This window comes from Microtus ochrogaster, chromosome 4 (genome assembly GCF_000317375.1).
Source record: "Microtus ochrogaster isolate Prairie Vole_2 chromosome 4, MicOch1.0, whole genome shotgun sequence".
NCBI lineage: Eukaryota > Metazoa > Chordata > Mammalia > Rodentia > Cricetidae > Microtus > Microtus ochrogaster.
This window is the reverse complement of record NC_022011.1, coordinates 15,116,110-15,133,012: the sequence shown is the minus strand read 5'-3', so window position 1 is coordinate 15,133,012 and position 16,903 is coordinate 15,116,110. Positions and strand designations below refer to the sequence as shown.

General features: G+C 43.6%; 2 protein-coding genes across 3 annotated transcripts in view; one reads left to right on the top strand and one right to left on the bottom strand.

Annotated features, from left to right (window-relative positions):
- Nucleotides 1–9,051, top strand: part of Ogfod1 (2-oxoglutarate and iron dependent oxygenase domain containing 1) — a 53,792-nt gene extending 44,741 nt beyond the window's left edge. For both annotated transcript variants that reach the window (XM_026778579.1, XM_005345617.2), the window contains exons 11-13: nucleotides 3,735–3,857; nucleotides 4,314–4,372; nucleotides 5,007–9,051. In XM_026778579.1, coding sequence (XP_026634380.1) covers nucleotides 3,735–3,857; nucleotides 4,314–4,372; nucleotides 5,007–5,168 — 344 coding nt within the window. In that variant the 3' untranslated portion in view covers nucleotides 5,169–9,051. The remainder of the gene's footprint in view (nucleotides 1–3,734; nucleotides 3,858–4,313; nucleotides 4,373–5,006) is intronic.
- A 428-nt stretch (nucleotides 9,052–9,479) lies between these two features.
- Nucleotides 9,480–16,903, bottom strand: part of Bbs2 (Bardet-Biedl syndrome 2) — a 29,891-nt gene continuing 22,467 nt past the window's right edge. The window contains exons 15-17 of the mRNA XM_005345616.1: nucleotides 15,868–15,980; nucleotides 12,330–12,478; nucleotides 9,480–9,935 (exon numbers count right to left, since the gene is read on the bottom strand). Coding sequence (XP_005345673.1) covers nucleotides 9,829–9,935; nucleotides 12,330–12,478; nucleotides 15,868–15,980 — 369 coding nt within the window. The 3' untranslated portion in view covers nucleotides 9,480–9,828. The remainder of the gene's footprint in view (nucleotides 9,936–12,329; nucleotides 12,479–15,867; nucleotides 15,981–16,903) is intronic.

Here is a 16,903-nt window from a genome sequence, read left to right as displayed (position 1 = left end):
CAGGCTGGCCTCGAACTCACAGAGATCCGCCTGCCTCTGCCTCCCGAGTGCTGGGATTACAGGCATGCACCACCACCGCCCGGCTAACATGGAATGTTCTTACGAGAGCAGGCTGGCTGCTGATCCGGAGAATTTCTTTTATTTTAAGCAAACAGGACATTCCCCCGGGAGCATGCTAGCTGCGGATTTTGAGGAGGAGGTCTGTAGGGTCTTTCACCTAATGTATCTGTCTAACTGCTGTCATAAAGGGGAGTTTGTCCAAGGTGCTTTCTGCATCTGATGGGATGGTCATGTGGTTTTTGTCTTGCAGTCTGTCTATATGGTAAATTACACTTATCAATTTACATATGTTGAACCATCCCTGCATCTCTGGGATGAAACCAACTTGATCATGATAGAGAATCTTTTTTATGTATTCTTGGATCTAGTTTACAAGTATTTTATTGGTAATTTTTCATCTCTGTTCAGAAAGGATTCTCTTTGTTGGGTCTTTGTGTGGCTTGGGTGTCAGGGTAATTATGGCCTCATAAAAAGAATTAGGCAGCCAAGTGTGGTGTCACATGCCTTTCTTCTGAGCACTCAGAAGGCAGAGGCCAGCCTGGTCTACAAAGCAAGGTCTAAGTATATTTTTGGGTTTTTTTAAGATTATTTATTTTATGTATGAGTGCTCTATTGCCATTACAACTTTATGCCAGAAGAGGGCATCGGATCCCACTATGGATGGTTGTGAGCCACCATGTGGTTGCTGGAAATTGAACTCAAGAGCTCTGGAAGAGCAGCCAGTGCTCTTAATCACTAAGCCATCTTTCCAGTCCCTTTCTATTGTTGATATTCAGCCTTAATTCACAGTGGTCAGATGGGATGCAGGGGGGCATTTTAATTTTCTTATATCTCTTGAGATTTACTTTGTTTCCATGTATATGGCCAATTTTGGAGGAAGTTTCATGAGCTGCTAAGAAGGTGTATTCTTTTATGTTTAGGTGAAATATTCTGTATATATCTGCTGGGTCCATTTGATAATGTTATTTAACTCTAGTATTTCTGTATTTAATTTTTGTCTGGATGACCTGTCTATTGGTAATAGTGGGTGGGGTATTGAAGTCTCACACTATCACTGTATGAGGATCAATATATGATTTTACCTGTAATAATTTTTTTATGAACTTGGGTATCCTTGTGTTTGGTGCATAAATAAGCATCCTCTTTTTGGATTTTTCCTTTGAGTTTCTGGTGTCCTTCCTGCTCTTTTCTGATCAATTTTGGTTTGAAGTCTCTTTTATTAGATGTTAAATGGCTATACCTGCTTTCTTCTTTAGTCTATTTGCTTTTAAAATACCTTTTTCCACCCCTTTGCCCTAAGGTGACGTCTGTCCTTGGTGGTGTGTTGTGTTTCTTGAATGCAGCAAAAGGGTGTATCCTGTTTTCCCATCCATTTTGTTAGTCTGGGTCTTTTATTGGGTAATAGAGACCATTGATATTAAGAGTTACCCATAAGCAGTGTTTATTGATTCCTGTTACTGATTTGTCATGGTGTGGGTCCCCCCTCTTTTTGATTGACTGGTCTGGGATTGTTTATTCCTTGTTTTCTTGTATGTGATTAACCTCTTCAGACTGAAGCTTTCCTTCTGGTACCTTCTGTGGTAGCCAGGTACTGCTTAAATTTAGTTTTATTGTGGAATATTTTATTTTATCCATTTATGGTGATTGATAGCTTTGCTGGGTAAAGTAATCTGGATTGGCACCTGTAGTCTCTAAGAGTTTGTAAAACATCCATTCAGGCCCTTCTAGCTTTTAGTCTCCATTGACAAGTCAGGTGTTCTTCTAATGGGGCTGCCCTTATGTGTTGCTTGATCTTTTCTCTTGAAGTTCTTAATAGTTTTTCTTTGTACAATTAGTGTTTTGATTACTATGTGTGATGTGAAATTTTTCCAGTCCTGTTTATTTAGTTTTCTATGTTTCTTATACCTTTATAGGCATTTCCTTCTTAAGAATTTTTTTTCTATTTTGTTGTAAACATTTTCTATACCTTTGACATGGGTTTCTTCTCCTTCCTCTGTTCTTATTATTTTAGATTTTTAGATAAGATCTTTTCATAATATCCCAGATCTTTTGGTTGTTTTGTACTTGGATTTTTTTTTGCTTGTTTTGATCTTTAGTTTAACATTTTCTTTGACTGAGGAATCCATTTCTTTTACCTTGTTTCGGGGGCCTGAGAGAGTCTCCCATTTCTTGTACTCTATTGGTGAGCTTTATCTCTGAGGGTTTGGTTTGAGTTTCTAAATTTTCCATTTCCAGTTTGTCACATTGAATTTTCTTGTATTTTGGTTGGGAGCCTAGTTTTTCACGGCTGAGTCACTTCTCCAGCCCAAGATCAGGTTTTCTGTGGTGATTCTATTTTAACTTTCATGTCTTGAACAGTTTTCATTATTTTACTCCATTGATTTTGTTTTCTCAGACTTCATTAAAATATTTAAGTCCTGGGGCCGGGCGATGGTGGCGCACGCCTTTAATCCCAGCACTCGGGAGGCAGAGGCAGGCGGATCTCTGTGAGTTCGAGACCAGCCTGGTCTACAGAGCTAGATCCAGGACAGGCTCCAAAGCCACAGAGAAACCCTGTCTCGAAAAACCAAAAAAAAAAAAAAAAATTTTTAAGTCCTCTTTAAGGTCTTTGGACGTATTTATAACTGCTGTCTTGAAGCCCTTGCCCTGTGCTTCAGCTGCACTGTATCTCCCAGGGCCTACTGTAGCAGGGTTCAGGGATTCCGGTACAGGCACTTTGTCTCGGCTCTCCATGTTAATGTTTTGTGCTGGTGTCTTGGCATCTGTAGTTAATGAGGTGATTCTAGGTGTTGATATCTGGTCTTGTATTTGTTGGATGGGTATTCTATTTCTTGATTTCTGTTGCCCTCTCTGGATCTTATGAAAGTATGGTTTGTAGATGTAAGTTTCTGTCCCACTTGGTCCCACAACCATTCAGTCCCAAATAAACACACAGAGAGGACTAGAGATGGGCTGGGATGAAAGGACGAGAGGAGCTGTGGGAAAGGGCTAGGGCGCTCTCCACAGTGAGAGTCAGGGTCCCCAGGGAGTTGGAGGTGTGGTGGGATGAGGGGATCTTTCAAGTAGGATGCAGTAGGACAGAGAGTAAGTCTGGAGAGACAGGATGAAAGGGCTAGAAGGCCCCTGGGTCTGTACCAAGAGTTGGAGTCACTAGTGAATGGAGACAGGGTGAGAGGAAGGGCCTCTGCAAGCAGGCTGCTGCAGGGCTTGACAGGGAGAAAGAAGAGACTGTGACAAAGACAAGGTGTGTAGTGGCAAGGGTGTGGCCACGGGCAGGGGCTGATGGGAAGGGTTTCTAGGTATCTGCAGCTGGTGAAGGAATAGGCCGAAAGCAACAGCTGACTGGTTTGGCAGGAAAGAGCTAAACTGGGTCCTAAGAGGTGAGGCCCTGAGGGAATGGAGGTAGGGGAGAGGGGGAGCCCCTGCAAGCTGCTACTGGAGGCTTCAGATGAGAGTGGAGAGACCACACTAGAGACCAGAGAGGAGAGAGAGTGAAACCCAGTGAGACCTGATTACTGCCTACTATCACGAGACTTTACGGCGGCCTGCAGCTGAAGGGCTATGGGAATGCTTTCCACATGCTGTTCTGTCATCCCTAATCAGTATTCCCTGCAGTCAAGCATGTGTGTTAAAGTTGTAAATAATGTGCTGGGCGTTGTCTTGTGTTTTCTTAGAGTCGGGTGTTCCCATGTGCCAGGGGGAGCTGAGGCATTGGACGACTGGTCACTACACGTTAGTTCACGACAACAGCAAGACTGAATTTGCGCTGGACCTGTTTCTCTACTGTGGCTGTGAAGGTAGGAAGGGGCAAGGCAATAAATTGTCTCCTAGTCCAGGCAGGCTTCCAGGGGGCCTCCCTCCAGCTGACCCAACCATAAGCACTTTCCTGTGGGCACACTTGCACAGTTCTAGAGGATGCCGGGGATCATGAGTTTGTGTCCCCAAATCAGACTCTTGTCTGGGGATGGAAAGGTAGACCATACCTAATTATTTCCCTAGCTCTCCACCACAACAGCAGGGTCTATTTTTTTTTTCCAGTATAATTGCCCTTATCAGCGTATCTAACATTTAATTCCTTTAATTTTCTCATTCAATGTTAGTAAGTAAGCCTGTGTTCCAAGTTCAGCTGTCTGGGAAATGAGGCGTTTAAAGGAAAGGGAATCCACAGCAGCAGATGCTAAATGCCAATACAGACGTCCCGGAGCCCTTGCTGTCCAGGGTGAGCTCAGTGCTGTTTGTCTTTCCCTTGTCAGGCTGGGAGCCAGAATATGGCGGCTTTACTTCCTACATTGCCAAGGGTGAAGATGAAGAGGTAAGAGTCTCCCTTCTCATAGCTAGTTCCCTTTCCTAGCTTGAAAAAGTTCTTTTCTTAAAACACCTGGTAAATTATTTACCTGATGGTTTGATTTTGGCTTTTTTGACGCAAGGTCTCACTATATGGCCCAGGCCAGCCTAGAACTTACTATCTCACCCAGGCTGGCCTCATACTTTCCATACCTGCCTCCACCTAGCAAGTGCTAAGATTGCAGGTGTGAGCTACCATGCCTGGCAAGAAACCTCAGTGAGTGCTCTTAGCTGATAAATTCATGCTGGCCTGCCTTGCAGTGGCTCTAATTTTACAAGGACATACTCGGCTTTGGAAGAAAAATCACCAAGCATTGTTCCACCTTACTGAGAACCTGTGGGTTAAGAGGCTTCTGCCCACTAATCTTTCTAGGCAGTTGGGAACAAACGCATTAGGCCAAATTTTCCTCTTTTCTAAGTGTTGTTAGTGAGTCAGAGCCTGTTGGAAAATGTCTTGACGGAGAAAAGCTCATCTCCTAATGAAGGATCTTTGAAAGACTCCCGCACCCCCCGCTTAAATACTCGCCGTGGAAAATGAGCGTGAATGGCTGCAGGGCTGAGAATGAGCTCTGCGTTCTAACATCTCGTGTTTCCCGTTGCAGCTGCTCATAGTGAATCCAGAAAACAATTCTTTGGCATTGGTCTACAGAGACAGAGAAACTCTGAAATTTGTGAAGCACATTAACCACCGAAGCCTAGAGCAAAAGAAAACCTTCCCAAACAGAAGTGGTTTCTGGGACTTCGCCTTTGTCTATTATGAGTAACGGGTGGGCAAAGCCAACCAGCATCACTTCATCATGCTGGGAAACCTGGAGTCCTCGTGGAGTGAAGGGAAGCATGCAGGCTGAGGGCGTCCTCCTAAGGGGCTGTCCTTACTGGCTGTGCTGTGCATGCAAACTGTAACACCAACCTTAGGAGGCAGAGGAAGGAGGGGCCTCCAGTTCCAAGGTCAGTGTGGTCTATACAGTGAGACCCTGTCCCAAAACAAAACAAATCTTGGTCCATCCTTTTATGGAACTCAACCTAGACATCAGCCTCCAGCTATGTACTTATCTCTTGGTTTTTTTAACCCCCATCTCACACACACACACACACACACACACACACACACACACACACACGCACACACTCAGTTCTTTTGGTTCTATAGTGACTGCCTCAGCAACTTCTAACTTTGGTGACTTTTTATTTATTGTGGTAAAATATATGTAACATAAAATGTAGCAGGATAACTTTTATTTTTTGGTTTGAGGGTTTTGTTTTTGACAAGGTTTTACTATGTAGCCCAGGCTAGCTCTGAACTACTGACCCTTCCACCTCAGCCTCCAAGTTCTGGTATCATAGGCATGAGCCACCACTCACACCAGTTCTTGCATGTCCAGGTCGGTGGAACTGAGCACACTGGCAGTGCTCCAGAGCATCCATCACTGCCGTCGTATCCAAAGTGAAATTCCGTGCCTTGTGAATAGTCAGCCTCACTCGCTACTGCCTCTGCTCTCTTGACTGTTTGCCTCCTAAGTGAATCATAAAGTATTTATCCCTTCATAATTGGCTTGCTTCACTTAGCACAAAGTCCTCAAGGTTCAACAGTCTTCCCAGTGATTTTCCTTTTTCACTTCTTCTGTGTGGTTGTAGAAGCATATGAATCCGGTTCATGCTAAGTCTGAGAGCTGTGACAGTTTGAGTCATTGCACTGCTCCCCACTGTGGCCCGAGTTCCACCCTGGCTCTCAGGACTGTTTACTCACGTGGGTAGTGTTGCTTCATTGGGGAAGGTCTGACTGAAAACTGCCTTGGCCCTGGGAATTATGTGGCCGAGAACGAGGACAGGCTGCTTACTACCCTCTGTATTTACTCACAGGTGTCTACCACAGTGGTTCTCAACCTGGGGGTCTTGGCTCTTTCACAGAGGTCAGATATCAGATATGCTGCATATCAGATATTTATATGATTCATTCCAGTAGCAAAACTACAGTTATGAAGTAGCAACGAAATAATTTTATGGCTGGGGGTCACCACAATGAGAGGAACTGTTTTAAGGGTTTGCAGCGTTAGGACAGTTAAGAACCACTCATCCACTGCCTTCCAAACCTAGAGCTGTGGCTTCTGTGAGTCTAGCCTCCCAGTGACCGGGTTCCTTAATGCTGGCGGGTCGGGTGTAAATTTTGTTGCCTTTTCCTTCTTTTAAAGACTAGCACCAGAAAGCCAAGTCAGAGTCACAGGAAGCCTCACTCTGCCTCCACTCTTTTTCCCTGCTCTGCTCCATGAGGCTGTGACACAGCTCTTCTCACTGTGGCACACACATGATGGCTGAACATGTCCCCACCCCACCCCGGGTCCATTTGTTGTTGTCTTGATTTCTGTCTGTCCTTGCAGGTTTCAGTGTGGACTTTACTAATAGGAAAAGCACTGGGCCTTTAAATTTCTCATCACTTCTCTTTCGTGTCTTCAGACTCCACCCAAGTACCGTCTGTCTGTTAACATTGATGGGCTCAGTTTGTTTGCTTTGTTCCATTAAGTAAAACACACTTAACATCATAGCCTAATGGATACTTACAAGTCTTAGGTGTTCTGAATTAAGCATAAAAAAGTAACTGTTAAATAATGATAAGAATATCCAGACCTAACTTGAGGCATAAAACTTTAATCCCAGCTCTTAGGAGGTAGAGGCAAGATCAAGAGTTCTTCCCTCGGCTACACAGTGAGCTCAAGGCCAACCTGAGCAATAGTAGACCTTGTCTCAAAATCAAAGAAAGTTCGGGGAGAGCTTTATCCCGGCACTCGGGAGGCAGAGGCAGGCAGATCTCTGTGAGTTTGAGGCCCTGTTTCAACAAGAAAGAAAGACTATCCAGTGCGAGTTTGAGGGCTGTCTTCCCATGCCGGCCAGTGATGGGCATTCTCCATGTACACTGCTTTGGACTCCAGCGTCATCAACCAGAGTACCGCTCAGGTAGGACTACACATACTTTGTTGCTAATGGTTAATTTTGAAGCCTGCGCTTTCTGAATCGCTATAGACTAAAGGAAGGCACCCCCTCCTCCCTGTTTGGGGTACTGGGACTCCAATCCAGACTTGCTATACCTCCAGTCATTCTTGCTTTCTTCTACCTTGTTTTGTTTGATTTTTCTGAGACATTGCAGGCCAGGCTGACCTTTAACTCAAGGCCCTCCTGCCTCAGGCTCCTCCGTGGCAGGATTACAGCAGTAAGCTACTGCATCCAGCTCCCTTGGTTTCTGATGTGACCTCATGAGTTGAACTTAGCTAACACTTTGTTTGTGGATTAACTCCAAGAAGACCCAGGGAAAGTGCTAAAGAAAGCATCCTATGAGCCAAAGCATATATCTGTTAGCACCACCCAGCTTCTCCAGTTCTGGAGACTTGTGTCTCCTTTATCCCCTTCTGCTATGGTCTGCCACAGCAGGACCTTTACAAGACTGGGCTGAAATGCCCGGACTGAAAGAACCCTGGAGGGTCTTTCTGTCTCTGCTGAGCCTCCTGGCCTGCAAGAACAACAGAACCTGCAGATTGCTTTCTGTTCTGATGACAGTTGCTATTTGTCATCCGTCATGTGCCACATCATTGATGTTTCACTGAGATAAATGGCATATGACAGCGAGCCCATAAGTTTACAGTGGAGCTGAAGGATTCCTGTAGCCAGATCACTCATGGTCATGATGACAACAGGCCACCTGTCTGCTGCTGCATGAGTACACGCATGCAGCTGTGCACAGAATGGCGGATGCAGGCCGTTTGTGTGTTCATTACATACTACCTGCTCAGAGTGCACTGCTGAGGTGTTAACTCCCATGTGGCTGCAGGGAAGTCCTTCCCAAGGTACTCCAGAGGAAGGGTGGCTATGGGGGCTGGCATTTCTGTGCATGTTACTGCCCTCTCAAGATCACAGTAGAACAGAACACAGGGGAAGGCAGTGATGAAGATGGCAATCGTAAGTGTGTGAGCCTGAGCCAGTGTGTGTGTCTTAGTTTTTAATAAAAATTTCAGAAAGTTTTTTAAAAAATTGAAAATAACTTGGAGGAAATATTTTTGTACAGTTATACAGTATAAAGTGTTGTTATAAGTCAGTTATAAAAATTACAGTTTAAAATAAAGGCGTTCTATTCCGTAAGCTAAGGCTACTGAACATAAGAGTATTTTTAACATGGTGCACAGGTCGGGAGCCTGAAAGCTTCCGCTTGTCTGTCCAGGTACACTGTTGGGTCTGCATAATGAACCTGCCTCAGCTCTGACTCTGCTTCATTCCTGATCCTGACTGACTGCTGCTTTGGGCATGGGGCAAGAGTCAATGTGGATTCTTAATACCTCTTCTTGGTAAAAGCTATGCTACTTCTGTGTGACCAATGAATGACATGTTTCTTTTTGTCCTTAGTAGTGAGCCTCTAACTCCTTTTTACTTTGTTTTCTTATTTGTTGGTGTTTTGAGAAGCTCCCCATCTGCTAAGATTACAGAAGTATAGCACCGTGTCCAGCTCTGACCTTCCAGTTCTTGCGCTCCTTTTCCCCAAGGCGGGTCTCCCCCAAAGATAACAGCTTCCTTCTTTTCAGATTGTATAAAATATGCATGTTCATTGTTGAGAAATTAAAACAAAATTAAAATTGTGGAAAAATACAAAGGTCAGTTGAAATCTCACCCTGCGACAATGCCTTGTTGCTTTGAGTGTGCCAGCATGGCTGCCCTGCACTGCGTTAGGAAGCATGGTTCCTCTCTGCGCTCTCTGCCCCTTCTAGTGGGAAGAGACAAAGACAAGGTTCTAGGCAGCCTTGCAGGCAGGGCTCTGACGGAGTGACTTAAGGCCACCACTGCATACAAGAATGAAACAGTTACTTGAGTGCTCCTTAAGCAAGTCTCTTTCAGGTCCTTAGAATGAACACAGCAGCCAGTGATGCATTTGGAGATCTGCCGACAGACTGCCTTCAAACTTGTTTTCCTTAATATAAATTTGTTTACACACATCTTTGAATGATTAAAAATTTTGAATGTCTGTATTTTTGTTTTTCCCCACAAAATAAAGATGTTTTGTGCATTTCTGTTATGGTAGTAATTTATAATCAACAAAGACCAGTATCTTTTATTTTTAATGAAAAAGTGAATACTCCATTTCAAATTTTAAAATTCAATTACAATTTCAAGGAGAAAGGAGATAAAAGTTTATATAAAAGAACAAGCTAAACTCTGACACCCTGATGTTTTAAGGTAGCCACACTATTTCATACAAATCAGCAAAGTATTATAGATGTCAAATGAAAGGAGACTGACTTTCAGATAAACACCTGTGTTTAGTTATATACGTTATAGTGGCTTTCATTCTTAGCAACCTGGACTCACCAGGATGTGACTGGGAGCAAACCAGCCTGGATTTCTAGACATAAACCGTTTTCAGGAGCTTCCTTCTTTGGTCTTGCTCTCCTATGAAGGAGCAGTCCCCACCCGCATGATTCTAAAGAGTGTGTTGATGTTGTTGCTTCGAATCGCATCCCTACAAGCACTGATCACCTGGTTCTTCGGCTTTCCAACTGTGTAAGAAAAAACATCAAGAGGGAAGTTAAAAGCCAAGCCAGGCATAGTGGCCCACACCTTTACTCCTAGTACTTGGGAGGCAGAGGCAGGCAGATCTCTGAGTTTGAGGCCAGCCTGGTCTACAGAGCAAGTTCCAGGACAGCCTGAGCTACAAAGTGAGATCCTGTATCAACCAAACAAAAGAGAAAAGAAAAGAAATGAAATGAAAAGCCAGTTTGAAGACAGCATAAAACCAGGGTAGAAAAGAATTGCTTGAGTTACATAAATTTTACTAATGTGTTAACCTAGAAAAGACTGCGTTTATTACAAAACAAACTTGGAGAGCATCTCAAGCCAGAATCCAAGCAGGTGTGTATAGCTGAATCAGTGCTCACACTCCCAGTGAAGACCACTCGAGAGGCCGGAGCGCTGTCAGAACAGCAGCTCTCGGGCTGGTTACTGCTTCCTGTTCTCCATACTTCCAAAATGGACACTTGGCTAGTTAGTGTTCAGTCTTTTTCTTTTCTTTTCTAATTGAAGACTATTTACTTCCTTGGATTATAAACTGCTGGGGTTCCGCCTTGGCTCGTGTTCAGGTCCTGAGGCAGGGAAAAGGTATCAGCACAAGGAAAAATTCTAACCACCAGTGGATTGCACTCAAGTGGCCCTGAATATCAGATCAAGCTGTCTTTATACTTAAACAGAGTTTTTTGCTTTTTTTTTTAACCAAGGTTACATTAACAGCTTTATTATTGGCTCCTTTTTTGGCTTAAGAAATACATCATATTTTAAGAAATATACCATAATTATTATTATTGCCCCCACTGATTTCCTTTATGCTTCCCTAAACACACTTTCCCACCCCCTACATAACCTTATTCTAGATGTAGAATTCAGCAGTTTTGCAGGTCTAATTAAATATCCATCCAGACAAGTCCTGCTCTTATGTCAGCTGGCGGCGACTTGGGGTTACAAAGTTAAAAAGTAACAGACGTGGGTACAATGGTTTAAAAACAATAATATTGAAATCCAAACAATTCTTTTGTGTCTTAAAGATATACTTTTATACAGTTCCCTTTTCCACAAGAGGGTCCCATGTCTCAACCTCTCTGTAAAAGGCAGACTTTGATAAGGCACTCTTTTCTGATCTCACTATACCATACTTCTTCCACTAATATAAGCTCCTGTGTAGGGTAAAGACGGGTCTCTCCATCCCATATTTCACATTGCATTTTCCCCACTGGATCATACTAGGTCCTATCATTGATTCTATGTGTTTGGTGTCCATGGAACTTACTCTCAACAGTTGATACTATGTGTATTCCTGAGGCCTTTTCCTTATTCTGTGTGTGCATGCCCTACTCTTCTTTCCAGAACTGTGAGACATGGCTAATGTTCCAAATGCTGTTTTTTCATATGTACAAAGCTCCCAGGATTAGGAGTTGTAGTTCGTAATTTCAGATAAGAGATTTGGGAAGCCCTAGCTCCCTATTGAATATTAGGAGAAAATATTCGAGAAAGCACAGAATATCCAGGGAAAATTACAGCTATTCCAAGTAAAACTAAAAACCGCCCAAAAATCACCAATATGAGAGAGAAAAGAACCTGCAAGCTACATGAACTTTGCAATCCCTACATGTCCTGTGAACTACGATCCTTGCCAGGTGAGAGTCCGTTTCCACGGTGCCTTGCCCAAGAAACCCACTGGATAGGTAGTCTTATGCTGATCCAAGACTAGGCTGCATGCTCCCGTCAATAAACATTAAGTTTTCCTTGACAACAGTGGTTCTCAACCTTCCTAATGCTGCAACCCTTTAATACAGGTCCTCATGTTTTGGTCACCCTCAACTATAAAATTATTTCCTTGCTATTTCATAACTGTAATTTTGCTAGTTATGAATCGTAATGTAAACATCTATATGCAGCCCCTGTGAAGGATCATATGGGTTGCCACCCACATGTTGAGAGCCACCACTTTAGCAGCTACTGCAAGATCTTAGAAAAGGAGCTCTGGGCTTTATTTCTTTTGAGTTTCGTTTTCTTTTTTGAGACAGAGTAGCTCTGGCTGCCCTGGAACTCACTTTAAGACCAGATGGCCTCAAACTTACAAGAAATCTGCCTAAAACCCTGTCTCGAAAAAAAAAAAAAAAAAAAAAAAAACAAGAAATCTGCCTGCTTCTACCTTCCGAGTATTGGGATTAAAGGTATGCACCACAGTGCTTCATAAGACTTTTTTTTTTAATCTGTCTGGAGGAAACTAAAGCCTTTGGTCTGAGTGAGAGAAACCCAGGTGCAGCCAGCTCTGGGGTGTTGAAGGCAGGCTGCTTTAGGACCCACTGTGAGCCACAATCTTCCATAATTGTCATCTTTCAAAACATCACAGACAAATCCCAGTGCCAGGAAAGACTCACCACGAAGACGGCCTGCTCTCTGGATTGCTTGGTTCACGGCCTTCAGGTTTCCTAGCAGCTCCGTGTGGTTGTTACATCGAATCTTATATCCGTTCAGCAGATCCTTATTAAGGTCATAGAGTTCCATATAACGATTCTTCATTGTCTTCCTGTGGAAATCAGTAGAAGCCTAGTATTATGATTTAACAGTTTTTAGTCACGTTAAGAAAGAAAACAGCCAGGTACGATGACACACATCTGTTAATCCCAGCACTTGGCAGGTTGAGGCACGAGGATTATAAATCCAAAGCCAGCCTGGGCCACTAGTGAGATGCTGTCTCAGAAGAACAGGAAGAAAGGAGAAAACACGTTTTTAGTTGTATTTTCATCAATATAGACTAATTACGGAGGTTTGCTTTGACAACATCCAAAGTTTCCATCAAAATATCCTTTTTCATGCCGGGCGGTGGTGGCGCACGCCTTTAATCCCAGCACTCGGGAGGCAGAGGCAGGCAGATCTCTGTGAGTTCGAGACCAGCCTGGTCTACAAAGGCTAGTTCCAGGACAGGCTCCAAAGCCACAGAGAAACCCTGTCTCGAAAAACAAAACAAAACAAAACAAAAATATCCTTTTTCTTGCAGATAGATAGAAAACAAGTGAGGTTTCTGAGCAATTGGTCCATGGTTTAGATTTAGAAGCTTACCTCCCTGGGGTCAGCAAGGCAGTAGCCGGCTTTAAGTTTCAAATTAGTAATTTATTAGATAAAGAGGCCTATTAAAATATTTCCAGAGAACAGACCCAGATTCATATTTTATAAAGTTTAAAAAACCATGAGCTAGTGAAATGACTCAGTGGATAAGGGTCCCTGCTACCAAGCCTAGCTAATTTGAGTTCAGTCCTCCAGGAAGGAGCCTCACCTGTGTGAAACCCAATGCTAAAGTTACCAATATCAGAGAAACAACAGCACAAGCTGGAGACTCAGAAGTACTTGACTATCGAAAGCAAAACTCTCATTTACAGGACACATCTGGAAATTCTTTTGTTTGTTTGATTTTGTTTTCCAAGACAGGGTTTCCTGGCTGTCCTGGAACTCGCTTTGTAGACCAAGTTGGCTTCAAACTCAGCCCACCTGTTTCTGCCTTCTGGATTAAAGGTGTGCACTACCACACTCGGCCACATCTGGAAATTCTTAAGTAGCATTTTATAAAATCAAGTGTTCATTAATACAGAAAACTATAATTACAAAAAATGCAATATAAAACAAAGCTACTGTTCATAAAGCAAAGAATAGATAATACATAGGCTCAAACTTCACATGGAAAAAATGATTGCAAGACAGTTTTTTGTTGTTGTTGTTGTTTTGGTTTTTGGCTTCTTGAGACAGGGTTTCTCTGTAGCAGCCCTGTCTCTGATGAAACTCACTCTGTAGACCAGGCAGGCCTTGAACTCAGAGATCTGCCTGCCTCTGCCTTCCAAGTACTGGTATTAAAGGCGTGCACCACCACTGCCTGGTACACTGCCCAGCACTAGAACAGTTTTTGAGACAAGACAAAAACAAAACCCTTGAAGTGGTTGATACCCAAATGAAGGAAGAAGCCTCAGAGCAACTCCCGAGAAACAAACAGGACTAGAACAAATAAAAAGCCATCCTACTGTGTATTCCTGCTAACACAACTCCATTTTAATGTCACTTCCGAAATTAATAAATCACTGAAGTTGCAAAGAGCAAACAAGCACAAGTGATGAGGAGGACTAAGCATTAGGGCCTGTAGCCTCTCCGCCTCACCCCACTGCCCTGCAGCCTCCGACCCCCCCAACCCCTGCACAGGAGGTCCAAGGCAGGATGACTAGGTATGAGGCTAGCTTCACAAAACCACACTAAAACCAGAAGTACTATATGATCCAGCAGCCTGCTTCGGGGTGCTGTCCAGAAGATCTGAGATGGGGGTCTTTAAAAGGCTAGCGCCCCATGTGCACTGCAGCGCTGCTCACAGAACAACACACGAGTGAGAAAACCCACAGGAAACTGGAGAAACATCTTAGGAGGCCTCCAGAAAGAAGGAAACTGTAATGTGCAACACGGTTGACCTTTGAGGGTCTATGCTAAGTGAAAAAAGCCGGTCCCAAAGCGACAAATACTACACAATGCTACTTCTATGAGGAATCAATAAAACTGCCAAAAATGATAGCATCAAGTAGACGGGTGTCTGCCAGGGGCTGGGGAGAGGGCAACATCGGGAGCTGTGCATCACTGGGGCCACAGAGGACCCTGTACTCTCAGAAGCACTAAGAGAATCAGGAATGTCAATCACAAAGCAGTGTCTCCTCAATGCAGGGACAGAAACCAAATGCCTGCATTCCGTCCAGAAAGCTGACAGTGGAGTCTGTTAGTGACCTGGTGACCCTTTGCTCTCGGAAAAGACACAGCTTACCCAAATTCCTCAGACTGATCATCCCAGACTCTTCCCTCCCTGGACTGTAGCCCATCCTTAGGGGCAAGTACTTTATATAGCCTGCTGACCGCTACGCTATCCAGAGAGCAAACTGGATTCTAGACCTTTTAGCTACAGCCCCCACCCTGTGTAAGAGTCTCTAATGTCACACTGGAAGCTTTATTGTGCACCTGGAACTGGACCGATTGTTGCCCAGAAACCTTTTTCCCAAATTAAATATGCTGATGATGAATTGCCTGTTATTAGACTCCCTGAAGTCAAGAGCTAGTCTCCAGGACAGGCTCCAAAACTACAAAGAAACCCTATCTGGGAAAGAAAACAAAACCCCCAGTCTGACCCAGGTTACTAAGCCAGTCTGCTCTGGGCTTTCATTCTCAGCTCTTCGTGCGGTTCAACTCATTGCTCTACTTATGAATCTCATAACATCCCATATACTGTTGATGTTATTTTGGATTTGGGGATTTGCTATGATTTTGATATGGTTTAAGTGTGCCCTTCAAAGGTGTTAATATTAAGAGGTAGTAGGACCTTTTAAACAGTATAGCACGAGATGTACGAGATCATCAGCCTTTGAAAAGGATTAAGAAGATCTCACTGGGTTCTGGTTAGTTTTCACAAGAGAACAGCTATAAAAGAAAAAGATGAGTCTGTCTGGTTTCCAGTGCTGCATACAGCTTCCTGCTCTTGCATGCACTCCTGCTATGATGCCGTCCACCACTGGGCAATACAGTCAGGAAGGCCCTCACCAGAACCAGGGCAGCATGATTGGGACTTCGAGCCTCCAAAAACTAAATAAACAGCTTTTCTTATATGTTATTCAGTCTTAGGCATTTTGTTATACCAATGGGAAGCAGACAAATACAAGATTTTTTTTATAAATATTGTCTTTATGAATATTGTATAAATATGCTAACTATAGATGAGCACAAGTTTCTCTAAGCCTTACCCTAAAAGCAAGATTGCTGGGTCACAGAGTACAGTTTTAGCCAATTCAATCAATGCTAATGGAATCAATTTAGACTCCACCGAGCAGCATCTGAGAGTTCCTACTCCATACTGCTCACTTGTTTGACTATGCGCTTACCCCAGCTATGGCAAATACTCACATATCCCTCATCAGACGCGCATCCTCAGCTCTGACCAGCAAACTTCGGATGAGATTAGAGTTATCAGCCATGTCGGCACTGAGCTTTTGATGCACAGAATGATACTCATCCACCTAGAGACCGAGAACACACAGAAATTAATAAGGTTCACAAGCTTCTAGAAGACTGAGAAGACACTGTCTGCCACATACAGAGCCCCTCCTCCTCCCCTTCGGTCATACCAGCCTAAGTACCTCTACATTCATCTCCTTTTCCCCCTATCCCTGCCCACCCCCGAGACAGGGTTTCTCTATGAGACAGTCCTACTGTCCTGGAACTTGCTATGTAGACCAGGCTGGCCTCGAACCCACAGAGATCTGCCTACCTCTGCCTCCTAAGTGTTGGGATTAAAAGCCTGCACCACCACTGCCAGCCATTCATCTCCTTCAGTGAATAATACCCCAGGTTACATCTTCCTATGCCAAAATCAAGAGTCCAAGCAAAATACATAAGGTTTTAGTGATTTGTGGTGATAACAGATGGGATTTTGGTTTCTGTAAGGGTGTTTTCCTTGGGAGGGGGCAGTGCAATACTAAGTATAGAACTCTGGGCATTAGGTGCTCTAGCACTAAACTGCAGGCCCTGCCCCTAAGAGTATCATTTTATACTGCAGCAGATCATAATCCTTATTTTTCTTTTTTAATTTTGAATTTGGGTTTTTGGAAAGCAATGATCTCAAGACCAAAGTGGAAAGAGCAGATTAAATGGCCAAAGTAATGATGTGGCGTAGGCTTGAAAGAGCATCCTCTGGAACCAGGGTATGTGTGGGATGAAGAGTAACCATTTCACACACGTCCCTTAAGGAACTCACCAACCATCACCTAAGGTTTACAAAATTTTTTTTAAATATATTTATTTATTTATTATGTATACAATATTCTGTCTGTATGCCTGAAGGCCAGAAGAGGGCGCCAGACCTCTTTACAGATGGTTGTGAGCCACCATGTGGTTGCTGGGAATTGAACTCGGGACCTTTGGAAGAACAGGCAATGCTCTT